The sequence below is a fragment of the Scyliorhinus torazame genome, chromosome 11 (genome assembly GCF_047496885.1).
Source record: "Scyliorhinus torazame isolate Kashiwa2021f chromosome 11, sScyTor2.1, whole genome shotgun sequence".
Classification (NCBI taxonomy): Eukaryota; Metazoa; Chordata; class Chondrichthyes; order Carcharhiniformes; family Scyliorhinidae; genus Scyliorhinus; species Scyliorhinus torazame.
The window spans coordinates 102,039,189-102,066,259 of record NC_092717.1 but is presented as its reverse complement, the minus strand read 5'-3'; the positions used below and the strand labels follow the sequence as shown (position 1 = coordinate 102,066,259).

At 47.6% G+C, this 27,071-nt stretch overlaps 1 protein-coding gene across 7 annotated transcripts in view; it reads right to left on the bottom strand.

The window, feature by feature from the left end:
• stau2 (staufen double-stranded RNA binding protein 2) overlaps positions 1 to 27,071 on the bottom strand; it is a 622,240-nt gene that overhangs the window by 243,720 nt on the left and 351,449 nt on the right. For all 7 annotated transcript variants that reach the window (XM_072467549.1, XM_072467553.1, XM_072467552.1 and 4 more), the window contains 2 exons: positions 10,540 to 10,671; positions 10,312 to 10,369 (listed from right to left, as the gene is read on the bottom strand). In XM_072467549.1, coding sequence (XP_072323650.1) covers positions 10,312 to 10,369; positions 10,540 to 10,671 — 190 coding nt within the window. The remainder of the gene's footprint in view (positions 1 to 10,311; positions 10,370 to 10,539; positions 10,672 to 27,071) is intronic.

The window sequence follows — 27,071 nt, the reverse complement described above, 5'->3', positions numbered from 1 at the left end:
TTCACGACGTCGCGGCCACTTCGGCGCGGGAGTAGAGAATCCCGCCCCATGTGTATTGAAACCTGTAAGAAACCAGACAGCACTGAAACCAGCAGCCATCTGCATAGTAATGAGCAATTCCAAGGCACAATTGCAACAGTTAAGGTGAATAAAACCAAGCCAGACTCCTCGGCGCCAGCAGGAGCCAAGACAAAGGAAGGCCAACGGACATTTAGGGACCGCCCAGCGATCAGGGAACAACTCCAATATTGGAGAAATCGATCCAAGTGATTGGAACGCAGTCCAATCACTTGGAACCAGGTACGGGGTCCGCCCCAAAGGGCGGGAAGCCCTTGGGGACTATAAAGTAAAGCTCCCAAGTTCAAATCGTCCTTCTTTGGCAGGGTCACTCAGCAACTTAAATCAACCCGTGAGAGTGATCTGTCTCAGCTGCCTGAATAAGTGCAGGCAGAAAAAGACAGAATGCCCCACAGCGTTTGCTGGACGCCTGTGGATTCATTTCACAGCAGTTTTCGGTAATTTATCCCAAGACGGTATGGCCAAATGGACCCGCACCCTTATCTCCCATGCCACAGAGGCAGGACAAAAAGCCTGTACGAATTATGACCCATCAGAGGAAGCCCATAATGAGAAATGGGCTTTAAAAAGATTGTCCCGCACCTGGGAGCAGTCTGTACAAAACAAACCCGCAGTTAGGAAACCCGAGGAACAGCAGGCAGAAGCAGACATCCAAGCAGTGAAAACGCACCAGAACCCCGCATGGGTGAACGAAGGCAGGAAAAGCCCCCCACAGAAACCACAGGAGTGTTACAATTGCGGACAATTAGGACATTATGCACGAGAATGTCAAGCCCCCCTGAAACAGCAACGGAATCAGCCCACAAATGCCCCTCGAACCAGCAAAGACACCAACAGCCCCGACCCCCCCACCCAGGGAACCATACCCAAGGGAACAATGCACCAGAGAGCCTGCTCCACCTTATGTGCCCCAGGGGTCATGTTACAGGACACTTCGCCCGAGATTGCAGGAGACCCCCACCAGCTAGACTAGACCCCAGATATGAAAGAGAACACCACCCACAGCAGCTACAAGGTCCCAGCTTCCCCATGCAAACTGTGAACGCTTACCCACCACTTCTCCTGGCAGGGACACCTCAGCAAGGCCACTTCATTTTTGTTTCACTCCTCCTTCCTCTCTTCTTCGGCCACACTACACTGCCTCCATATGCTAGTTACACCCCAGTCCAAATGTGATTTACGATGTCCTTTCTGATGAAACCTGCAGCATTTTTGTTCAATGTTTGTTCGTTAATGTTAACGTTAAGTGTTGTGTGTAAACTCGAAAATTTTCACGACCCCACGACACCACTCCTTTAACGCCCCCCGGCTGTTAAAGGTACAAGTTTGTCCCAGACAATAGTTCAGAGGAACTAGTCTACGGCAGACAACAATCATAACTACTCTCCCGATTCAAAGGTAATCACGAGAGGCAGCCCCCACGACGACCACATTCTTACCCGCCGCGGCCCATACGCACCCATTTTTGGCTCATTATGTTCAAAATTCTTTTGTTTGGTTTAGCAACCCTGAGGATTGCTTCCCTATATTATTTCCCTCCAGAGATATGTTTGCCCCGTAGTCTCCTCCTGTTTATGGTCATCTGCCCTAATTCCTAACTTGAATCCCACAGTGCAGAAGGAGGCCATTGGGCCCATCGAATCTACACTGACCCTCTGAAAGAGAATCCTACCTAGGCGCAATTCCCCGCAAACCCATATCCCCACCTAACCTTTGAACACTAAGGAGCAAGTTAGCATGGCTAAACCACTTAACCTCCACATCCTTTTACTATGGGAGGAATCCTGAGCACCCGGGGGAAATCCACACAGCCACTAACTTGGGTTGGTGTCAAATGTTTTCAATGCTTCTGTGAAGTGACTTGATATGTTTTATTATATTAAAGGTGCTATTTAAATACAAGTTGTTCCTGTTTATTTTGATCACACTCTTTGTAAAACTATTTAACCTCTATAGGTGCCTTTGTTGGATTTGAACTGCAGGACTTGCCATGTTCCCTATCAAGCAATGGACAGAACTGAAGCTCACAAAATAACCTGATTGACTCAAAAAATGTATGTCTCCATTGGATTAAGGCAATTTATAGTTTCCAACTGTAGCTAATGCCACGAGAACAGCAGGTTTGCCGTGAGCTGCAGTTTTCGAAACATAAAAGCACCTTGACTGATGACCCAGTTGAGACAGAAAACACGTCATGTGTGAAATTGCAACGACCAGCCTTTTAATAAATGACTACAAATGAAAACTGTTCTCACTTAAGTTAAATCACGTACACAAGTCTGAACAGAATGTATTGTTCAGCTTTCTGTACACTGAGAACAAAATTACAGTCCTTGAGGTTGAACAGGTTGTGCAGAAGTCATTATGTTGTTAGATTTATACTGATTCTAGCTAGGGTGTGCTTGATTATGATACTGGGTTAACTAAAGCAGAAAATGTTGCATGCCCATCACCAACTTGAATTCCCTTCCACACAGTCTTTGATGAATGCCCTCTAAACACTTTAGTTGCTCTACCTGGCAACCTGCCTCTGGCAGGTGGGCAGCAGTGCCCCAACACCTCAAAGCAGCCTTCATAATCCAGTGGTGGGAATATGCCGGCAGACTGGCATGCCAGCTGGTCGTGTAAAATTGCCAGCATGTCCTCCTTTGGTCCTACCTCTTAATGCTAATGAAAATTAAGCCCGTCAGAATGCTTCTGGAATGTTCTATGCGGTAGGCAGGCTTCCGACTGAAGCTTAACCTGACTGATGAATGGAGGCAGCCCCCTAGGGTGGTAGTCTAAAGGGCCAGCAATGTCTCATTTAATTTTCCCATTTCCCCCACACCCACCCAGCAGCCACATTTGCCAAAGGGCCAAAACTCCAGCCACAAGCCAATCTGTGAAAGAGTTTAAACATTTAATAGCCTTCAGAGGCTGCTTCCATCTTGAGGCGCCTCCAGTTCTCCTAACTATATCTCCCGGTGGGGCTGCTAGCTGCCCAGAGCTAAGGGTGGTCCGATTGGCTCTGCCGTTTATGAACCCCACCCAGCTCCTTCAAAATCTCTTTCGGGTTCCTGCGACTGGTTCCCAATCACATCCCAATGGCGTGATCGGGACACGGGAATAAAAATCCGTCCAAATAAGTGAGGACAGAATTGTGCTCAGCTTTTATGCATCCCACAAACACTGAGAGCTCAGTTCAGAAAAAATACCAGTGGAAGTGGGAGAGATGATTATGAAATTATTCCTGAGGAGGAGAGAACATTTTCGGAGGAAATATATAAATTAATTCAATCAGTACTGCTCATTGTTGCCCAGGTGAGTTTTGAATATTAAATTCTATTTGAATTGAAGTTTTTCCCTCGGCAACTATGAGATAATCTTAAAGAGTGGTGACATCAGCAACTTTCCTACATTTCAAGTAGCACATATTAAACAATTGTTACCAAGCAACTATTAAAAGTAGCAATCTTATCAATCAGGCTAACATCACAAACCACACAACAAGGTTAAATTTATATTGCCTTGAAGTCACTTTGAGGCATTTTTTTTCAAAAGGATAACATATAAAGTTAGCTTTATGATTCTGAGTCACTTTTCTCCCTTGAAAATAGTGACTCATTCTGAGATTTGGTTCTACAGGACGTTGCAGTCTTCTATATCTTGCAGCAGAGGCCATTCTTTATGTGTAAATTCAGAATGAATGTCAGTAGGTTATTTGTGCTTTCTGACTATCAAAATAAAGCTTGATCTTATGTTCATACAATGATCACATATGCACCCTTTCCATCTGCGACAGAACTAAGAAATGGGAATCCAGCCTGATCTTTTCCTTTCCATACCGGAACAGCAGTGAAGCCAATGAAAATGTTGTTACGTTTATCCTTGTTGAGGTCAGCTAACAGAACAGGGATTAATCCTATTTTGCATGCCTCAGAACAGGTGCTACACTTATGCATACATAGATACATAGAAGATAGGAGCAGGAGGAGACCTTTTGACCCTTTGAGCCTGGTCCGCCATTCATCACGATCATGGCTGATCATCCAACTCAATAGCTTAATCCTGCTTTCTCCCCATAGCATTTAGATCCCATTCTCCCCAAGTGCTATATCTAGCCGCCTCTTGAATATATTCAATGTTTTAGCATCAACTATTTCCTGTGGTAATGAATTCCACAGGCTCACCACTGTTTGAGTGAAGAAATGTCTCCTTATATCTGTTTACCCTGAATCCTCAGACTGTGATCCCTGGATTTGGACACACCCATCATTGGTAACATCTTCCCTGCATCTACCCTGTCTAGTCCCGTTAAAATTTTATAAGTCTCTATGAGATCCCCCTCATTCTTCTGAACTCCAGCAAGAACAATCCCAACCTAGTCAATCTCCTCATATGACAGTCCCGCCATCCCTGGAATCAGTCTGGTAAACCTTTGCTGCAATCCCGCGAGAGCAAGAACATCCTTCCTCAGAGAAGTAGATCAAAACTGCACACAATACTCCAGGTATGGCCTCACCAAGGTCCTGTATAATCACAGCAACACATCCCTGCTTCTACATGAAACCCCTCGCAATGAAGGCTAATATACCATTAGCCTTCTTTACCTCCTGCTGCTCCTGCAGGCTTACCTTCAGCAACTGGTGCACAAGGACACCCAGGTCCCACTGCACACTCCCCTCTCCCCAATTTACGACCATTCAGGTAGTAATCTGCCTTCCTGTTTTTGCTTCCAAAGTGAATAACCTCACACTTATCCAAATTATACTGCATCTGCCATTTATTTGCCCACTCGCCAAACCTGTCCAGATCATACTGTAGGATCCCTGCATCCTCATCACAATTCACCCTCCCACCTAACTTGGTATCATCTGCAAACTTTGAGATGTTACATTTTGTTCCCTCATCCAAATCATTAACATATTGTGAATAGCTGGGGTCCCAGCACCGATCCCTGTGGTACCCCACTAGTTACTGCCTGCCAATTTGAAAAAGACCCATTAAGCCCTACTCTTTGTTACCTCTCTGCCAACCAGTTTTATTTTATTTTATAAATTTAGAGTACCCAATTCATTTTTTCCAATTTAGCGGGTTCAATCCACCTACCTTGCACATCTTTTGGGTTGTGGGGGCGAAACCCACGCAAACATGGGGAGAATGTGCAAACTCCACACGGACAGTGACCCAGAGCCGGGATCGAACCTGGGACCTCGGCGCTGTGAGACTGCAGTGCTACCACTGCGCCACCATGCTGCCCCAACCAGTTTTCTATCCACCTCAATACATTTCCCCCAATCCCATGTGCTTTAATTTTGCACAATAATCTCTTATCCGGGACTTTGTCAGACGCCTTCTGAAAGTCCAAATATGCCACATCGACTGGCTCCCCCTTGTCAACTGTACTTGTTACATCTTCTAAGAATTCCAACAGATTTGTCAAGCATGATTTTCCCTTCGTAAATCCATGCTGACTCTGATTGATCCTGCCACTGCTTTCTAAATGTTCCGCTTTAAAGTCCTTGATAATGGATTCAAGCATTTTCCCCACTACCAATGTTAGGCTTACTGGTCTATGATTCCCTGCTTTCTCTCTACCTCCCTTTTTGAATATTGGAGTGATGTGAGCTACCCTCCAATCTGCAGGGACAGTTCCAGAGTATATAGAATCCCGGGAGATCCACTGAATGGTCAGGAGGTCTTTAGATTACATATTTTTTCACAGCTTCAGTTAGCAGCATTTATGATGACTAATAATTTTACAGGATTAAAGAGTGTCATTGCTGGTAAAAATAATTTAAAATTCATTTCCATGAAAACTATACATACAAAATGAAACCTGGCTACTTTTATAACATTCATTTCTGTTTCAATATATTTTCAGTTAAACAGTCAACATTTATATAATCAGACAAAATTAGCCTGATTTTCCTACGGTTGGGGGCGGGAGGGTCACAGCCCCCAATTTCCATGGAAACAGGGAGGGGCTGGTTTAGCACAGTAGGCTAAGCAGCTGGCTTGTAATGCAGAACAAGGCCCGCAGCGCGGGTTCAACTCCCGTACCGGTCTCCCCGAACAGGTGCGGGAATGTGGCGACTAGGGGCTGTTCATAGTAACTTCATGAAGCCTACTTGTGACAATAAGCGATTATTATTATTATAATTGGTTTGTGGGCGGGTCTGCCAGTCAATTAGCAATTTCAGGGTTGGCAATGGAGGCCGACTGCGTAAGTGTGGGCTCAATTTTAGCACACGATGGCATCCATGACTGGGAATTGAAGCAACTGTAATGGAAGATGAAAGACAGAGGGCTGGAATCTGAGGTAGTACTGCCTCCCACTTTGTCAAACCAGCTTGGAAGTCCTTCTTGAGACAGTGAGGGAGCGGTGGGGGGAGTCCACTCTGTCAACCAAGGATTGTGATGCTGAGAACAATTGCTCATAAGGGATTGGGTAAACCTGTTGTGGGTTCATTTATTTAGACTAGGCGCAGGAAAACAGTTATACATGGGGGATAAAGCTTGAAGACATTGGCACTATGCATGTGCTCAGCTCAATGTAAAAGGGGGGTTTGGAGGGGGTGCAATCGATGCAGAAGCGGGCGGCCTGGCTTGGGTCGCTGTCTGTGCGGAGTCTGCGCATTCTCCCCAAGACTGCGTGGGTTTCCTCCGGGTGTTCTGGTTTCCTCCCACGGTCCAAAGATGTGCAGGTTGGGTGGATTGGCCATGATAAATTGCCCTTAGTGTCCACAAAGGATAGGTGGGGTTACTGGCTTACAGGGATAAGGTGGAGGTGTGGGCTTAAGTAGAGTGCTCTTTCCAAGGGCCCGTGCGGACTCGATAGGCTGAATGGCCTCCTTCTGCACTGTAGACTCTATGATTTGCAACAGAAATGTGGTTGGCAGGGATTAGGTTCAGAGCTAGAAAAGGTTTAATGGACTTAATTGTTTGGGAATGGTGAGTGCAACACAAGGCCTTCATGACAGACCTCTAGGTATTCAACCTCCAGAAAAGCAGCTGAGGAACCTGAGAGCAGATGTTGCTCCTGAACATGGAAGAAATGGCCCCCTCAACAATTTCAGAGCCATAGCCGTGCTGAGCACTTTTCACAACTGGTACATGTAGTTTCCCATGTTAATAAGATACTGGTATTGGTCACAGATGGGGGATCAGTTAGGTTGGAGTGCTGGACAGCTAGTTCGTGATGCGGAGCAAAGACAACAGCGCAAATTCAATTCCCATACTGGCTGAGGTTATTCATGAAGACCCCGTATTCTTAACCTTGCCCTTCGCCTGATGTGTGGTGATCCTCAGTTTAAACCATCACCAGTCAGCTCTCAAAGGGGAGTGCAGCCTATGATCCTCTGGGGCTGAGGTGACATTATTGGTCACAGAGGCCATTGGGGCCTTATCTCTTTTTCTGGCATGAGAAAACGGGCTTATAATGCCTGAGAAGGGGTTTCAGGAGAAAGGGTGCCCCATTTGCTCATCTGAACAACCATAGAGATTGCCAGATGGCCCCCAGGGCCATGTCAGAGAAGGTAAGATGGGCATTCATGGTGAAGAAGAGGATTGGAGTGCACTGCTCCCCATCCGACAGCATGCCAAAGACCCAGCTGCATTGGGAAGTCTCAGCACTGCATTGGTGTCAGCTTACAAGGTTAGTTCTCATGATTTCTTCTTGTGTCTCCTTCAGGTTCTGGCGTGGAGGACGGACTACTGTGACAAAGTGTGAGAAGCAGATACATCTGAGAAAGCACCATCACATCTTCAAGTGCACCCTCCAACAGCACAGGCACACACACATCAGTGGGTCCTGGTGTGAAACCAAATAGTGACACTGGTGATAAGCATGGCACAAGTGAGCAACAGAGATTGAGAGGTAATGAGGCAGCTGTGAGCAGTCTCTTTTGAAGATGGAGGACCGAAACAGCCTTGCTTGGCTGACCGCAGATGTTAGGCATCTTGAGTCACTTGGATTGACGACTCTGCTTAGAATAACAGCACAGATATGTTCCCACATGTCAGCGTTCCCTGAGGCAGTACATGGTCATGGGCTGAGGATGGAGGAATCTAATCAGCTTATGTGTATGACCCTCGTTCAAGGCTTTGAGCGCATGAGTTCCTCCACTGAGAGACTGGCCTACTTTATGGAGATCTATATGCCACAGCATTCTGAGTAGATGCAGGAGCAGCACACTGACATGTTCAGAATGCATGCCACATTCTGTAGCCTTGACGGGTCAGTGCTACTAATGGTGCAGAGATGTTTGGAAGAGATACCAGTTTGTCATCAACTGGTGTTCCCCTAAGGCAGCCCAGAGCACCATCCGGGGGCTGAGGCAGTCACGGAGGAGGATGAGGGTGCCAGCATCCATAGTACCATAGAATTCCTACAGTGCAGAAGGAGGCCATTCGACCCATCAAGTCTGCACTGACTTTTTGAAAGCACTCTACCCATGTGCACTCCCCCTCCATCCTGCCCTATTCCCGTAACTCCATAACTAAACCTGCACATCCCTGGACACTAAGGGGCAATTTAGTATGGCCAATCCACCTAACCGGCAGCACCCGGAGGAAACCCATGCAGACATGAGGACAAACGCCACACAGACAGTGACCCAAGGCCGGAATTGAACCTGGATCTCTGGTGCTGTAAGGCAGTAGTGCTAACCATTGTGCCACCGTGCCACCTTACTCATGGGGCAACATCATCATCTTTGGCCTCTTTGGTTGAAGGACCATCTATGAAACAGAATTCACTGGCAGAGGCTGCCCTGCATTGTGTATTGCCGCTGGTGCAGCCCCTGGGTGTGACCCCACTGGAAACCCAATGCCAAGGGCAACTGCCATATGTATCTCCACTGCAAGCAGGTTGCCTCCACTTTATCTGAGGCCTCAAGGGAGCAACATGTAGAAATGACTGGGTTTATTCTACCTTTAAATGTTAACTTGTTTTATTTTTTGAATACAGTGCAAATATTGACACATGACATGGTAAAGCTTCCAATCTTTATTGATGACAATGGTAAAGAAGGAAGAGATGGTGAAGAAAAACAAGAGATCTTGGGGCGGACAATGAAACCCATGGACAGACATGGATCACTCGTTGACAGTAAGAGGTGATCTGTTCCTAAAAATCTGCCTCCTCACCCCGCCCACCCAAGTGGAATCTTCAAACCCGGTCCAATATATTGGACTAGTTACTGAGCCCAACGAGTGAGATAGGAACATTATAAAAACACATAAATGAATCGATAGCATAGACAGAAATTAATAGGTTTGATCTTTTAGCTATTATCAAAATGTAGTTACAGAGTGATCAAGATTGGAAATTAAGAGTAAATATTCCACGATAGTTCATTTTTAAACGAGATCGGCAAAATTGAAAACTGGGGAGGCAGAGGAAGGGCAGTGTAGCCCTTGTTCTACTCTAGAGAGCCAGCGGTGAAGGATAGAAAAGAAGCTGATCTTTACACACTTCGCTTTAATTTTCATTGAGACTGGATAAATCAAATTTGTGTAACAGTGTGGAGTATATCTTCCTAGGAGATACAAAATAGTTTTCTACATCAATATGTTGAAGAACAAACTAGGGAACAGACTATTTTAAATATGGTATTGTGAAATGGAAAAGGGTTCATTAATAATTTAGTAGTAAAGGGATTTCTAGGGAATAATGATCATTATATGAAGGAATTTATATCGAATTTGAGGGTGAACCAGTTAGATCCAAAACTAAAGTCTTAAATCTGAACAAAGCAAATTTCATAGGTACGAAGAGTGAGTTTTCTTCGGTAGATTGGGAAATTAAATTAAAAGATACCTCGGTAGATAAGCAATGGCAAACATTTAAAGAATTCATTCAAAATTTGCAACAAATATATATCCCCTTAAAAGCTTTTTGAGCCTGCTTCACCATTGTATAACAACACAGCTAATCTTCTACCTCAACTCCATCTTCTCATACAATTCCAATATCTCTTAATTTCCTTAGTATCAAAAATCTATCAATATCTCTCTTGAATATACTCAATGATTTTAAGAACCCATATCCCTCTGGGTACAGAATTCTAAAGATCCCCAACCCTTTGAATGAAGAAATTTCTTCTCACCTCATTCCTTAATGGGTGATCCCTTATTAGCACAATTTTAAAAACTTGGACTACGCAAATGATAATGAAGATGCGTAAGGAATTTGACAATAAATGGAACAGGTATTTTGTCTTGTACGTTTCAAGTGTGAAAACTACTCACTACTACTTGGCTGATCGGCAAAAGTCACCTTCCGTCCATCCCAGCCTTTTTCAACTGGCTGCAATGTTGAAACAAAAATATAAATACAAAGTACCAGTTTCATAATTAAATACCAATCAATTCTAAAAACAAAACTTAAACATAATAAAATATTTAAGAATTAATTCATTTTATTTCTTTATTCCTTAACAGTTACATTTTTAAAATGAACTTAAAATTCAAGTTTACCTTCTCCTGTGGATTTTGAGTAGGGATTGATGCTTTGTAGCCAAGCTGCAGCAACATAGCTTCTGCAGCATTCCGCTTTGCAACTTTCTTGTTCGGACCTGTTCCTGTCGCCATCTCAGTCCCTACCTTGACCTAAAGAACAAAACAACAATAACACATGTAATTGTTTGAAAACTGCAGACCAACAAATGAATGCCCATTCAGGCATCCAAATGTTTTCCTTTCTAAATATCAGATAACGTTTTCATATCAATAATTTTCATATATCATATAAAGAATATCCATTCAGAGTCTTCTTCAAAGTCCATTGAAATGCTTTTGTGAAGAAGGTGCAGTTAAAAGTAGTTTTATTAGCAGTTCACAAAGAACACAAGTAATGGGAGGAAAACTATAAAGAGATGAACAAAAGTAATTTTAAACTGAAATACTTCATTGAAAAAAGACTAAAACCTTTAGTTTATTTTCCTTTTCAACCCTTGCTGTGATGATGCATGCTGCCCAGACTTTTCAGGTTGGACTCTGTTGGGCAGAAAAAATCCTGTTGAACTCTGAACTGCTTGCATCATAGAGAGAGCTTTATTCGACATTTAATTGTACTGTACAAAAAAACCTTATCAGCAAGATTACCTACCGTTACAAAGGATTATGTAGGATGTATGGGACAGGAACCAGTATTCAGCGCAACCAGTGTTTATGCTCTACTCAAGTCTCCTCTTATCTTTCCTCATCTAAGCCCATCATGGTAACCCTCCATCATGGTAACCCTCTATCTCCATATCTCTCAGATGCTTATCTAGTTTCCCCTTAAATGCATTCATACAATTTACTTCTGCCACTCCGTGAGTTCCACATTCTTATCACTGTTTGGTAAAGAAGTTTCTTCTGAATTTCCTATTGGATTTCTTGATGACTATCTTAAATTGATGGCCTCTAGTTCTACTCCTCCCCATAAGAGGAAACATTCACTTGTTTTTTTATTTAAAGGAAAGGCAATTTAAATGCCTTGTCAGCTTGACAGTTCCATCCACATTTTATGCACATTCAAGTATACTTTTAACCATCCCAAAAGGGTTCCTGGGCCTATCCAATAGGATACCCTACCTCCTCAAAGAACTTAGAGAGCTTTAAATTTTCTCCTGGTGGTGTAGTGGAAATGTTGCTGGACTAATAATCCAGGTTAATGCTCTGTGGCCATGGGTTCAAATCCCACCACGGACGGGGCTGGTGGAATCTTTGGGCCAAAAAGGGTCAAAAGACATGGGGTGAGTTGGATAATCAGCCATGATGATAATGAATGGCGGAGTTGGCTCAAAAGGTTGAATGGCCTATTCCTGCTCCTATTTTCTATGTTTTTATTTCTAAAGCCCACAAGTCATATTTGGGAGGTTGCAGTTATGAAAACTGGATCAGTTTGAAGGCAGCTGAACTCTGACATGTGCAACAGCTTCCATGAACCACAGATATGCCAAATACAATAACCCCACACCACCTGCTTTCTTGAACCATGGATGTGCAACGTACAATAATCCCATACAAACCAAACCTCCCCACACCCCATCGAAAATAGCGGCTGCTGGGGTTGGGGGCAGGGCTTCAGAAATCGAGTCTCTCGTGCCATTTTGGTTAAGCAGGAGACCCTCTCTGTCTTAACGATAATTTAGGGCTTAGTCTGTTCATACTTTCCTAACATGCAGGCTGGCACATCTCTGGTATCATCCTGTAAATCCTCTCTGCATCCTCTCCAGTGTTTCTATATCCATTTGTATAACATAGACCAGAAATATACTTAAAATTCTATAAATGTAGTCTAACCAAGGTTTTAATACGGGGTTTACATATTTTTCCTAACTTTCAATTCAAGCCTGTAGCTTGGGAGCATTGCTTTCATTTTTTGATGCAATGCATCATCTCTGTAGTAAACATTGGTGCGGATTTTCCAGCCCAGCCACAGCAGTGTAGTGAGCCATTCAAATATCTGTTGACTGAAAATTCTGGCTATAGTTCCAGCTCCTTACAGGCATGCTGCAATGATGACCGACTAGGATGGTGCTACGCAGTGGCACAGAGGGCAATCCTCCCCTCAAGCATCTTATGCAACATTACTTCCACTTAGTTATCAAACAGGTGATTGGATGCTTGGCTACTTTTTTCATTTGCTCGTAAAAACATGCCTGCATCCATGGTTTCCTTTCCTTTTGATCTGACATTTAGACCTTTGCCCTTTAATGTTGATTAAGGCTATTGATGTACTGAGATGCCTCCTGAGGGCGGGATTCTCTTATCCTGAGGCTAAGCATTTTACAACTGCGTCAACAGGCCCCCTGGAGCAGCGATCCTGACCCCTACAGGAGGCCAGCACGGCACTGGAGTGACCCACGCCGCTCCAGCTGTCGATACCAGCGTCAAATGGGCGCCGCGGATCTGCGCTGTCACCGGCGCAAATGCGCGGTAGCTCCCTTCTCCGTGCTGGCCCCGATGCAACATGGCGGAGAGCTACAGGGGCCGGTATGGAATAAATGAGACCCCCACCACGAGAGGCCAGCCCGCCGATCGGTAGGCCCCGATCGCGGGCCAGGTCACGGTGGAGGCCCCTCCCCGGGGTTGGAACCCCCCCCCCCCCCCCCACCAGGCCGCCCCTCGCAGGATGGATGCTGAGGTCCCGCCGGGTAAGACAGATGTGAACGGCGCCGGCGGGACTCGGGCTTTTTTGGGCGGCCACTCGGCCCATCCTGGGCGGAGAATCGCCGGGGGGTGGGGGACACGCAGAGCGGCCCCCGATCGGCGCCGTGGCTATCGCGTTGGGGCGTCGTCGTGTGATTCGCACCCGGCCCGGCGATTCTCCGACCCGCCGTGGGCTGAGAGAATCCCACCCTGAGTCTTTGCAGCAACTTTCAAAATTTATGCCACATCCAATCAAGTGCCCATTTTTCTGTAAATTTTATTCATATGAAATTCAGAATTCTTAACAGTCCTCTGAAAACGCCCAACAATCCACTCGGTTCAAAGGCAATTAGATATGGACCTTGACAGCGACATCCACATCACAAGAAAGAATAAAGAAAAGGCCCAATTCTCCGAAAACATTTCTAAGTGTGGTGGTGAGCGGGAATTGCCGCGAGTTTCCCGGCGCTCGGCCCAGCGAGGCCGACAACACAACTCAAAGTTAATTATTCCGTTTAACGAGGCCTCATGGGCTTCTCGCCGCAAATAACGGCTTTCCAGCTGATTCGCCGGGACCGTGTTCGCCTGCCCCCCCCCCCCACCCCCGCTAACTAGATCGAGCAGCATTTAAACTTCACTTGCTCAGCCAACCTAGGCCAGCTCGCAACAATGGCGCCGGGCAGACCAGCCCAATGATTCGGGGACGCTGACCTGGCGAGGCTCCTGGACGAGATGGAGGCCAGGAAGGATATCCTGTTCCCCCGAGTGTTGATGTGTTGAGATGCCTCCTGAGGGTGGGATTCTCTTATCCTGAGGCTAAGTGTTTTACGATGGCATCAACAGGCACCCAGGAGCAGCGATCCTGAGCCCTACAGGAGGCCAGCACGGCACTGGAGTGACCCACGCCGCTCCAGCTACCGATACAGGCCTCAAATGGGCGCCGCGGATCTGTGCATGCGCGGTAACCGGCGCGAATGCGCACTGCGACCGGTGCAAATGCGCGCATGTGCGGTAGTTCCCTTCTCCGCGCCGGCCCCGATGTAACATGGCGGCCCACAAGAAAGAGGGGGACAGAAACCCCCAACTAGGATAGTCACCTGGAATGTTAGGGGACTTAACGGCCCAGTGAAAAAATCCAGAGTCTTCACCCATTTTGAGAAGTTTGAAAGCCGACATAGTCTTCTTCCATGAGATGCATGTGAGGGAGAAGGCCTGTCTGCGGGTAAGGAGGGGTTGGGTGGGGCAGACGTAACTTTCATGTTACGGGACGAGGGCCAGGACGGTAGCCATAATGATTAGTAAGAGGCCGATGCTTACGGCGACAAGGACGGTTCCAGACCCATGAGGATGGTACATCATGGCCAGCGGTGTCCAAATGGGGCACAGTAGTCCTGGTAAACGAGCGCGTGCCGAACTGGAGTGACACGGATTTTATAAAGAAGATCATGGTGGAAAACCCCAATATCGACACACCGACTGATCATGGAAGTGGACTTTAACTGTGCACAGGGCCCATTGACAGACTGATCAAACCCCAGAATGGAGTTAAAGACAGACATGGCTAGGGAACTGGGAGCATTCATGGAGCAGATGGGGGCAGTGGACCCAGGTCATCCGCTACATCTCTGACAGAAAGACTGGAGCTACCAAATGGACGGGAGCTCCGACATTTACAAATCATAAACTTTCTACTCAAGGAGACGATGGGCCCTGAGAGACACAATGCTGGAGGATCGTCTGGAGAAGGGGAACTGTGGGGACATTTACGGGCGACTGCTAGAAAGGACCTCTGCTACAGAGACAGAGACAGCAGGGGGGGTTGGCGTTGCAGAACGTGCTTCATTAATATTGGGCGTCGAATGTGGACAAGGTGTGGCGGTGGTGGGAAGGATAAAGGGTAGAGTGGGTTAAGATGGAGAAGGAATCTTGTAAGGGGTCTAGTTTGAGGGCTATGGTGATGGCAGCGTTGCCAATGGCTCCGAGTAGGTATTCAGGGAGCCCAGTGGTGCAGTCCACAGTGAAGGTCTGTGTGGTATTATCAGGTATTGCAACACCCGAGAGGCTGAAGTTCCATTGGTCAAACCTGGGGGTTTACCATTGGCTGTATAGTATGTAGCTCCGCCCAGATAGGCGGGGTATAAGAGTTGGTGCCATCCCAGCAGCCCTCATTCTGTACCTGAGCTGCTGGGAAACAGTTCGAGTCTATTAAAGCCTTCAGTTGTGCTACAACCTCATTTTAGTAGTTATTGATCGTGCATCAATTTAATAGACTACACTTAAGCAGAGAAGATGGATCCCCGAATCAAGCAGGAGTGTCTGCAACTCAGTCCCCACGCGGCAAACTCAGCGGCGATTTTCAAACACTGGCTGGCGTGTTTCAAAGGCTACCTTGAGATGGCTGGCGGCACACCCACGGGGGAGCAGAAGCTGCATCTCCTGCACTCAAGGGTAAGCCCTGGGATCTACACCCTCATCGAGGAGGCGGAAGACTATGATGAAGCAATCAAACTTTTAAAAGGACATTATATCCGCCCTGTAAACCAGGTCTACGCACGTCACCTGCCTGCAACGAGACGACAAAGCCCCGGGAAATCGTTGGAGGAGTTCTACCGCGCACTGCTGGTGCTGGGCAGAAGCTGTGGCTGCGCGCAAGTTTTGGCGAGCGACCAAACGGAACTCCTAATCTGGGATGCATTCCTAGCAGGTATGAGCTCCTCAGAGATCCGCCAGCGTCTTTTAGAGAAAGTCACCCTGGGACTTAGAGAGGCACGGGGCCTGGCAGGGTCCATGGACGTTGCCTCCAGGAACGCACAATCCTATGTGCCCGACCGCGCGGCGGCCCCCTGGGCAGCGTGGAATCCCGCAGCGGCAGCCCCACAGACCTTCCCCTGTCACCGCAGGCCTGCGCTGTAAGGCGGCCCGCCAAATCCGATGGGCCCCGCTGTTTCTTCTGCGGGCAAGAAAAGCACCCCCGCCAGCGCTGCCCAGCCCACACATCCACCTGAGGGTGCAGCAAGAAGGGACATTTTGTGGGGGTCTGCCAGGCACGAGCGGTGGCCGCGATCTCCAGCGGCGACTCTGGGCTGCCACAGCGAACTTCCTCTCGGGCCCCAGGCGGCCAGCAGTCACCGCCACCCCCGTATCCTAGGGCCACGTGCGGCCCATGGGCGCCGCCATCTTGTTCCCCGGACGCCGCGCTGGACGGATGAGAGCTGCCATTTTGTCAATCTCCGACCACCATGTGCGACCCATGGGAGACGTCATCTTGGATGGGGTCCCAGGACACCAGCCCGTTCGACTATACACTGCCCGATCAAAATCCACAGCTACTGCGTCTGGCCTCGGTTACTCTGGACCAAACTCAACATCGAACACTCTCAACAGCAACGACGACGGTCTTCATCAACGGCCACGAGACGTCCTGCCTGATCGATTCTGGGGGCACGGAGAGCTTTATACACCCCAACACGGTAAGGCGCTGTTCACTTTTTACCCACCCTGTAAATCAAAGAATCTCCCTGGCCTCCGGTTCCCACTCAGTGGAGATAAAGGGGTTCTGCCTAACAAACCTCACAGTCCAAGGAAGGAAATTCAACAATTTCCGCCTTTATGTCCTTCCGCACCTCTGCGCGGCTACACTCCTGGGGTTGGACTTCCAATGTAACCTGCAAAGTCTGACCTTCAAATTCGGCGGCCCTATACCCCCCCTTACTGTCTGCGGCCTCGCGACCCTTAAGGTCGACCCGCCTTCCCTGTTTGCGAACCTTACCCTGGATTGCAAACCCGTCGCCACCAGGAGCAGACGGTACAGTGCACAGGACCGGACCTTCATTAGCTCGGAGGTCCAGTGGCTACTAAGGGAAGGGGGTCATTGAAGCTAGCAACAGTCCCTGGAGAGCCCAAATAGTGGTGGTAAAGACCGGGGAGAAACATAGGATGGTCATTGACTACAGCCAGACCATCAACAGGTTTACGCAGCTGGACGCGAACCCTCTCCTCCGCATATCCGACCTGGTAAACAGGATCGTGCATCATAAGGTCTTCTCCACGGTGGATGTTAAGTCCGCCTACCACCAGCTACCCTCTGCACGAGCGACCGCAAATACACTGCCTTCGAGGCAGATGGGCGGCTCTATCATTTTTTAAGGGTTCCCTTCAGTGTCACTAACGGGGTCTTGGTCTTCCAATGCGCGATGGACCGAATGGTTGACTGGTATGGCTTGCGCGCAACGTTTCCATATCTCGATAACGTCACCATCTCTGGCCATGACCAGCAGGACCACGACACCAACCTCCAAAAATTTCTGCAGACCGTCAAAATCCTTAACTTAACGTACAATAAGGATAAATCTGTATTTATCACCGACCGCCTAGCCATTCTCGTCTACGTAGTGCGAAATGGAGTTATAGGCCCCGACCCTGAATGCATGCGCCCCCTCATGGAGTTCCCCCTCCCTCACTGCCCCAAGGCCCTGAAGCGCTGCCTCGGGTTTTTTAGTTACTACGCCCAGTGGGTCCCTAACTACGCAGACAAAGCCCGTCCCCTGATCCAGTCCACAACCTTCCCCCTGTCGATGGAGGCCCGCCAGGCCTTCAGCTGCATCAAAGCAGACATTGCAAAGGCCACAATGCACGCCATCGACGAGTCCCTTCCCTTCCAGGTCGAGAGCGATGCGTCCGACGTAGCTCTGGCGGCCACCCTCAACTAAGCGGGCAGACCCGTGGCCGTCTTCTCCATGCTTCCGAAATCCGCCACTCCTCAGTCGAAAAGGAGGCCCAAGTCATAGTAGAAGCTGTGCGACACTGGAGGCATTACCTGGCCGGCAGGAGGTTCACGCTCCTCACTGACCAACGGTCGGTGGAGTTCATGTTCGATAATGCACAGCGGGGCAAGATCTTGCGATGGAGCGCTCCACCTACAACTACGAGATCTTGTATCGTCCCGGGAAGCTAAACGAGCCTCGTTTAGGGGGGGGGGGGATGGATAGTGTACACAGGAGGTGGAGGGAAGTGGGGCTGGTCAAGGTGAGGGATTTGTATTTGGAGGAGCTGAGGGCGAAGGTAAGGCTGCCGAGGGGGAGTGAGTTCAGGTATCTGCAGGTTAGGAACTTTGCGTGAAGGGTCTGGAGGGTGTTCCTTAGGTTTCTGGGATACACCCTGCTGGAGCGACTGCTGCTTCCCTTTGTGGAAGGGGAGGGACGAATTGGAGATATATACAAGTAGCTGGGAGAGCAGGGAGACGAGCAGGTGGTGAAGATCAAGGAGAAATGGGAAGTGGAGTTGGGAGGGAGGTCAATTGGCGGTAAACGGGACTTCCTCTTGTGCAAGGATGAGCCTGGTACAGTTTAAGGTGGTGCACAAGGTGCCTATGAGTCGGGCGAGAATCAGTGGATTCTTTCAGGGGTTAGCAGATGAGTGTGAAAGGTGTGGGCGGGGCCAGCGAATCACATGCACATATTTTGGGGTTGCGAAAAATTGGGAAGATTCTGGGCGGGATTGTTTGCGGTCTTAGCCAGGATAGTGGAGGAGGAGGTGGAGGTGGGGTTTCAGAGAAGCCGGAGCTCGTGGAGACGAGGAAGGCCGATGCCGTGGCCTTCGCCTCTCTGATTGCATGGCGGCAAATTTTGCTGGAGTGGCGGTCGGCATCGCCACCAGGGGTAGCGGCATGGTTGGGTGACCCGTACGACTTCCTGAGGTTAGAGAAGATCAAGTGTGAGTTAAGGGGCTCAACAGGGGGTTTTGAGAAAAGGAGGGGGATGTGGTGACCATGTTTGAGGAGCTGCTCGTCGCGCGGTGGGGGAGGGGGGGGTGTGGAAATGGGAAAAATCTGTACAGACTTTGATTGTTGGGCAGTATGTTTCCCGAGATGTTTATTTGCTGTAACCTGTTTTGATACATGTTTGTAATAAAATATATTTTTTTTAAAAAAGAAAGGGCGAGGACACCACTAGATGGAGCAAGACAGACATGGGAGTGCGAGCTAGGGGTGGAAGCAGGGTGGGGACTCTGGAGCGAAGCACTAAGTAGGGCCAACTCCACCTCCTCCTGCGCAAGGCTAAGTCTCATGCAGTTCAAAGCGGTGCACAGAGCGCACCTAACCAGAACCTGAATGAACAGGTTCTTTCTAAAGATGGAGGACAAGTGTGAATGGTGCCAACCACGCCCACATGTTCTGGGTCTGCCCCACACTTGTCGGGTTCTGGACAGTCTCCTTCGAGACGATGTCCAAGGTTGTTGGGGTGAAGGTGGAGCCGTGCCCGAGAGTGGCAGTCTTCAGGGTTTCGGACTAGTCAGAACTTCATATAGAGAAGGCCGACGCCCTTGCTTTTGCTTCCCGAATCACACGCCAGAGAATCCTACTCGGCTGATGATGAGCAGCACCACCCACAGCTGTGGACTAGCTGGCAGACCTGTCGGAATTTCTCCACCGGGAGAAGGTCAAATACACTATCCGAGGTTCGGTCGAGGGCTTCCACAAAGCATGAGGGCTAATCATCACCCTGTTCCAAGACCTGTTCGAGGCCAATAGCAGATAGGAAGGGAGGGGGGCTGGGGGGCGAGTAAGGGTAGACCGGACCACACAGAGCAAATAGGAACAAGGAGGGATACAGGAAAAGACCGAGCTGGGAGCCAGATTAGCACAGGGCTAAATCGCTGGCTTTGAAAGCAGACCAAGGCAGGCCAGCAGCACGGTTCAATTCCCGTAACAGCCTCCCCGAACAGGTGCTGGAATGTGGCGACTAGGGGCTTTTCACAGTAACTTCATTTGAAGCCTACTTGTGACAATAAGTGATTTTCATTTCATTCATTTCAGATCCATCCACCGCCACCCCCCCCCCCCCCCCAAAGCCATAGGGGCAACAGTAACGGTGTCATGCTCCTTCTGTGTGATGTGGGAGTTCAGGGACACCCCCACTGTCCCTGGCTCCTTCACGTGCAAGATGTGTGTCCAGCTGCAGCTCCTGTTAGACCGCTTCACGGCTCTGGAGCTGCAGATGGACTCACTTTGGAGCATCCACGATGCCGAGGAAGGCGTGGACAGCACGTTTAGTGAGTTGGTCACACCGCAGATAACGAGTACTGAGGGAGATAGGAAATGGGTGACCATCAGACAGAGGAAGAGTAGGAAGGCAGTGCAGGGGTCCCCTGCGGTCATCTCCCTCCAAAACAGATATACAGTTTTGGATACTGTTGAGGGAGATGGCTCACCAGGGGAAGGCAGCAGTAGCCAGGTTCATGGCACTGTGGCTGGCTCTGCAGTGCAGAAGAGCAGGAAAAAGAGTGGTAGAGCTATAGTCATAGGGGATTCGATTGTAAGGGGAGTAGACAGGCGTTTCTGCGGACTTAAACGAGACTCTAGGAAGGTATTTTGCCTCCTGGGTGCAAGGGTCCTGGATGTCTCAGAGCGGCTGCAGGACATTCTAAAGGGGGAGGGTGAACAGCCTGGTGCATATAGGCACCAACGACATAGGTAAAAAACGGGATGAGGTCCTACATGCAGAATATAGGGAGTTAGGAGCTAAACTAAAAAGTAGTACCTCGAAGGTAGTAATCTCAGGATTGCTACCAGTACCACGTGCTAGTCAGAGTAGGAATGACAGGATAGACAGGATGAATGCATGGCTTGAGGAGGGAGGGATTCAGATTTTTGAGACATTGGAACCGGTTCTGGGGGAGGTGGGACCATTACAAATCGGGCAGTCTACACCTGGGTAGGACTGGAACCAATGTCCTCGGGGGGTTGTTTGCTAGCACTGTTGGGGAGGGTTTAAGCTAATATGGCAGGGGGATGAGAACTAATGCAGGAAGTCAGAGGGTAGTAAAGAGAGGATAGAAATAAAAGTCAGTAAGGAGAAAAGTAGAAGGCAGAGAAACAGATTGAACTGCATTTATTTCAATGCAAGAGGCCTAACGGGCAAGGCAGATGAACTCATGGCATGGATAGATACATGCGACTGGGATATTGTAACTATTACTGAAAGTTGGCTAAAGGAGGGGCAAGACTGGCAGCTCAATGTTCCAGGGTACAGATGCTATAGGAAAGATAGAACAGGAGGTAAGGGAGGAGGGAGAGTGCGTTTCTGATTAGGGACAGTATCACGGCAGTACAGAGAGAGGATATATCCGAGGTTTCGCCCACTGAGTCTATAAGGGTCAGATCACTTTGGTAGGACTGTACTATAGGCCCCCAAATAGTTAGCGGGATATTGAGGAGCAAATATGTAAAGAGATTACAGATAGCTGCCGGAAAAATAGAGTGGTAATAGTTGGGGACTTCCCAACATTAACTGGGACAGCCATAGCACTAGGGGTTTTGATGGAGAGAAATTTGTTGAGTGTATTCAGGAAGAATTCCTCATTCAATATGTGGTGGCCCGACTAGAGAGGAGACAAAACATGACCTCCTCTTGGGGAATAAGGAAGAGCAGGTGACAGAAGTGTTAGTGAGGGATCACTTTGGGACCAGTGACCATAATTCCATTAGTTTTAAGATAGCTATTGAGAATGATAGTTCTGGCCCAAAAGTTAAAATTCTAATTTGGGGCAAGGCCAATTTCGAGGCTATTAGGCAGGAACTTTCAAAAGTTGATTGGGGGTGCCTATTTGCAAGCAAGGGTACAGCTTATAAGTGGGAGTCTTTCAAAAAGGTGTTTACTAGGGTTCAGGGTGAGCACATTCCTCTTAGAGTAAAGGGCAAGGCTGGTAGAAGGAGGGAACCTTGGATGACTTGGATATTGAGGCCATGGTCAAAAGGAAGGAGGCGGCATATGACATGCATAGGTAGCTGGGATCAAGTAGATCCCTTGAAGTGTATAAGGCTTGTCGGAGTAGAGTAAAGAGAGAAATCAAGAGGGCTAAAAGGGGGCATGAGATTGTCTTGGCAGATAAGGCGAGAAAAATCCAAAGAGCTTTTACAGATACATAAAGGGTAAAAGGGTGACTAGGGAGAGGGTAGGGCCTCTTAATGATAAACAAGGTCATCTATGTGCAGATTCACAAGGGATGGGAGAGATCCTAAATGAATATTTCTTGTCAGTAATTACTGTTGAGAAATACACGGATGTTAGGGAAATTGGGGAAATATAAGGTGATGTCTTTAGGAGCGTACATATTACAGAGAAGGAGGTTCTGGAGGTATTAAAGCGCATCAAGATAGATAATCCCCGGGACCTGATTAAATGTATCCCAGGACGTTGTGGGAGGCTAGGGAGGAAATTGCCGTCCCGAGCTGAGATGTTTGAATCATTGACAGCCACAGGAGAGGTGCCTGAAGATTGGAGGGTAGCAAATGTTGTGCCCTTGTTTAAGAAGGGCTGCAGGGAAAAGCCTGGGAACTAAAGACCAGTTAGCCTTACTCCCGTAGTGGGTAAAATGTGGGTAAAATGTTAGAAGGTATTCTGAGGAACAGGATCTACAGGCATTTAGACAGGCAAGGGCTAATTAGGGAAAGTCAGCATGGCTTTGTAAGGGGAAGCACGGTAGCATTGTGGATAGCACAATTGCTTCACAGGGTCCCAGGTTCGATTCCGGCTTGGGTCACTGTCTGTGCAGAGTCTGCACGTCCTCCCCGTGTGTGCGTGGGTTTCCTCCGGCTGCTCCGGTTTCCTCCCACAGTCCAAAGATGTGCAGGTTAGGTGGATTGGCCATGATAAATTGCCCTTAGTGTCCAAAATTGCCCTTAGTGTTGGGTGGGGTTGCTGGGTTGTAGGGAAATGGTGGAGGTGTTGACCTTGGGTAGGGTGCTCTTTCCAAGAGCCGGTGCAGACTCGATGGGCCGGGTGGCCTCCTTCTGCACTGTAAATTCTATGATAAAATAATGAGGAGCATAGGTAAGGTAGATAGTCAACATCTTTTCCCAAAGGTAGAGGAGTGTAGAACTAGAGGGCATAGGTTTAAGGTGAGAGGGGAGAGATACAAAAGAGACCAGAGGGGAAATTGTTTCACACAAAGGGTGGTGAGCATCCAGAATGAGCTGCCAGAGGCATTAGAGGCGGGTACAATTTTTTCCTTTAAAAAACAGTTAGACAGTTACATGGGCAGGGTGGGTATAGAGGGATATGGGCCAAATGCAGGCAAGTCAGGCTAGCTTAGTGATAGAAACTGGGCGGCATTGACAAGCTGGGCCGAAGGCCTTTTTCCATGCTGTAAGCATCTATGACTCTATGTAACAAATCCAAAACGAAAGTGGGCCTATAGCATCTACGACTGAAGAAAGGGTCCAAGGTGGAGCCTGAACAACAAAAAAGGGGGGTGGGGTGGGGAGGTGGGGGGGAGAAACGCCGATGAAAGGAGAACATGTATATTGTACATACAAACCGTCTTGCTTACCTAATGTATAGTGTACAGATGTAAAGATTCAATAACATATATTTCAAAATAAGATTTTTTAAAAAGGACGGGGGTTAAGGGGGTAGCATCTTGGGTTATTTCCAATGTTTGGTTTTTCTAAATTGTATCTGGTCTACACAGACTTGTTTGTTTTATACTGTATAAAATGAAAAACATGAATAAAAACATTTTAAAAAAGTACATCGTATGTCCTCCACGACAACTTCTTATGCAACAATAGAAAAACTCTGGCAAAGTTTCCATACCCACGACATATCCTTGTATCTGATAATCGTATCCCCCTTTACCAGTGGAGAATTTCAGGCATTCATGAAGTCGAATGGCATTAAGCACATCCGAATGGCACCATACCATCCATCGTCTAATGCAGTCATTTTCAAACTCAGGGTGGGTCGCGGAGTGATCGGTCACGGCGTTCCCAATTGTGGGAAGAAGTGCCCAACAGCTGTGATTGGCTTTAAAAATACCAGCCGCATCTGCCTTTTAAAAATGCCGGCAGCAACTGGCTTTCAAGAGTGCCGGTCGTCCTGTGTATGCGTGCCCCCTCAGCCGGATCTAACAGTGCGCAGGCCTCCCGGAGCCCAGCAGATCCCAGGACCATATATTTTATTTATATCTATGGAGTCTTCTCACTAGAAGAGGAGGCAGTGAACAGGCGCCATGTACACTGACGTCAGGGAAGAGCGATTCCTCCATTTTGTAGCTGCCAGCATGCAAGCAACAGGACTGTGTGAAGAGCTGAAGATGGATCATTTTGTAGTAAGGAAGAGAGAACCAGAGACACAAACAGGGCAGGATCTCACTACTGAATCTGCAGGAGAGATCTTCTCAGCAGAGTCCAGGGCAGGACAAAGCAGTGCTGGTGTGAACTCCAGGGCCTCTGATGAACGATCCATTAAGAAACTGAAATTGGGAACAAAGCAGTATAAAGATGATTTCTTGAAGTGTGGTTTTATTAATTGTGCCATCGCAAATCAGAATGCAAAGCCCATGTGTGTTATATACAGAGAAGTACTGATAAATGAAAGTTTAAAACCCTCAAAACTTCAAAGGTATTTGAAGACTAAGCATGGCGAGTTCGAGGACAAACCTCTTGATTTTTTTCAAAGGATGCAGCGAGAACTTAAATCATCAACTGAAGTCCTTAGAAGAAATGTAACATTGAATGACAAAGCTACTGAGATGGTGAGGACCAAGCAGGCTCACCTGTTGCATTAAAGGTAAGCAAAAATGGCGCAGCTTGAAGTTCAGGTGTCATGGGCCATGAAGGTCAGCCGGCATGGATCGCCAAGATTGGCTGGCATGGGTCGCCAAGACTGGCCGGCGTGGGTCCTGAAGGTTGACCGGTTGTTAAAAATCAGTGCCAGGAAAATGAGTTTGAAAAACAGTGATCTAATGGCCTGGTTGAACCAGCAGTTCAAACATTCATAACTGGAATGAAGAAACAAGCTGTTAGTTCCCTGGATACAAAATTGGTTCCTCTTTGATATAGAATCACGCCGCACACAATATCGGGAGTCACACCAATGGAATTGTTAATGGGACAATGACTGTGCATCAGGCTCAACCTGTTGTTTCGCAACTTGGAGTCAAAGCAGGAGACCTAAAAAAGGAACTAAAACCAGAAGTCCCAAAAAGAACTTCAAAACAGGAGATGCCATCTATGTGCAAAACTTTGGAGATGGCTTCAAATAGATCTCAGGAGTAGTCCTGGGAATGACTGGTCCTCTTTCTTAATAATAATTTTTAAAAAAATAATCTTTACTGTCACAAGTAGGCATCCATTAACACTGCAATGAAGTTACTGTGAAAAGCCCCTAGTCGCCACATTCCGGCACCTGTTCGGGTACGCAGAGGGAGAATTCAGAATGTCCAATTCACCTAACAGCACGTCTTTTGGGGACTTGTGGGAGGAAACCGGAGCACCCAGAGGAAACCCACACAGACTCCACACAGACTGTGACCCAAGCCGGGAATCGATCCTGGGACCCTGGAGCTGTGAATCAACAGTGCTACCCACTGAGCTATCATGCTGCCCACGGTAGCACAGTACAAAGTCAAAGTCCAAGGGAAGGCTGTGAAAAACACCTGGACCACTTGAGAAGCAGGGAACCCACTCCAGCAGAGGTGATTTCAGCAGAGACGATGTCCTTGACGCCCATTGCAACTACCTCCGGCAAGGGGACTCAGCCTATGAGGGACCCGAGAGTTGTTCCACCTGACGATGAAGTTTTAGAGTCCGAAATAGAGATTGAGGAGATTGATCCTCTGCTGGAGGTCAACACTGAAGTCTAGTCTTTGATTGAGGGGGCCATTCGAACTTGAGGTGGGAGGGATTTGATAACTCTCACCAGGCCCACAGGGGATCGCTGACTGATCTGCCTGTAGGCTTTGCAGAATATGAGCTCTCGTGGTGAGCAGGAGGAGGCCTGCCCAGCTGGGGCTCATTAGCAGAACTTTTAAATGTCGCTCCCAGACCTGGACCAGCAGTTCCTGATCATCCCTGCCATTCATGTTGTGTGCCGCGCTTGCGGGTTCATCTTCAGTTTAAAATAAACCAGTTTGGCTTTTCACTCTGGACCTCCTGGAATTATTACACTGACCCTCCCAGATTCTGAGGAAACTAAAACAAAAACTGAGCTTGGAAACCTCAAAGCTCCTTGGGAGATTGAAACGGGTTGAAACCGCATAAAAGGACACAGTCATCAGAGCTCAGATGCAAAAGCACATGTTACATAGCATGGAGAGCACCTAGTATCCAGTGGTGCAGTACAGGCAGGCTGAAGCCAGAGATTAGATCCAAAAGCTAAGGGATAGACAAGTATGCAGTTGCTTCAGTTGTCTCTGTTATTTGAAGATAACATCGGTAGATACACACCATTCCAGACCGTCGGAAGCAGAGTTGGGATTTTGCAGATACGCCACTTTTGGTGAAGGCTATGCCTGTGGAACTTGGATTGGTTGTGCAAATTCTAGAAGAGGATCTGAACATCGTTCTGAGGCAAAAGAGACATCAAAAGGAGCTTGTGACTGAGATTGATGACATATATGTTGAGTTGGCCGTCGAGCCAATTAGTAAGATCTCTCTTAGTTATTTCTGTTATTTAATGCGTAATTTATCACGGATAATCAACCGCAATCTGTCTATCAATACATGTTTAACTTAAGTTGATTCTGGGTTTTAAGATAGTATTTGTTTTGTACGACTCTTGAATTGATAAAATTATTATTTTTTAAAATCCTGGAATCCTGTGGCTTCATTCTTTCTGTAAATAACTGGGATTTTGGATTTCTTCTTTTAAAAAAAAGTTATTGGTCTCAACCAAGATCATAACACATGGCTGTTGACAGCTCTTTGGTATTCCATCATTCCACAACAGAATAGGTATAGCAGCAGCCAGATCACCACAAGGTGCATCATAGATCAGTAGATTTGGATGCTCAAGTTGAAATTCAGATGCCTTGATAGATCTGAAATTCGCTTGCCAGTCTCCAGAATCATAGTGGAATACTACATTCAG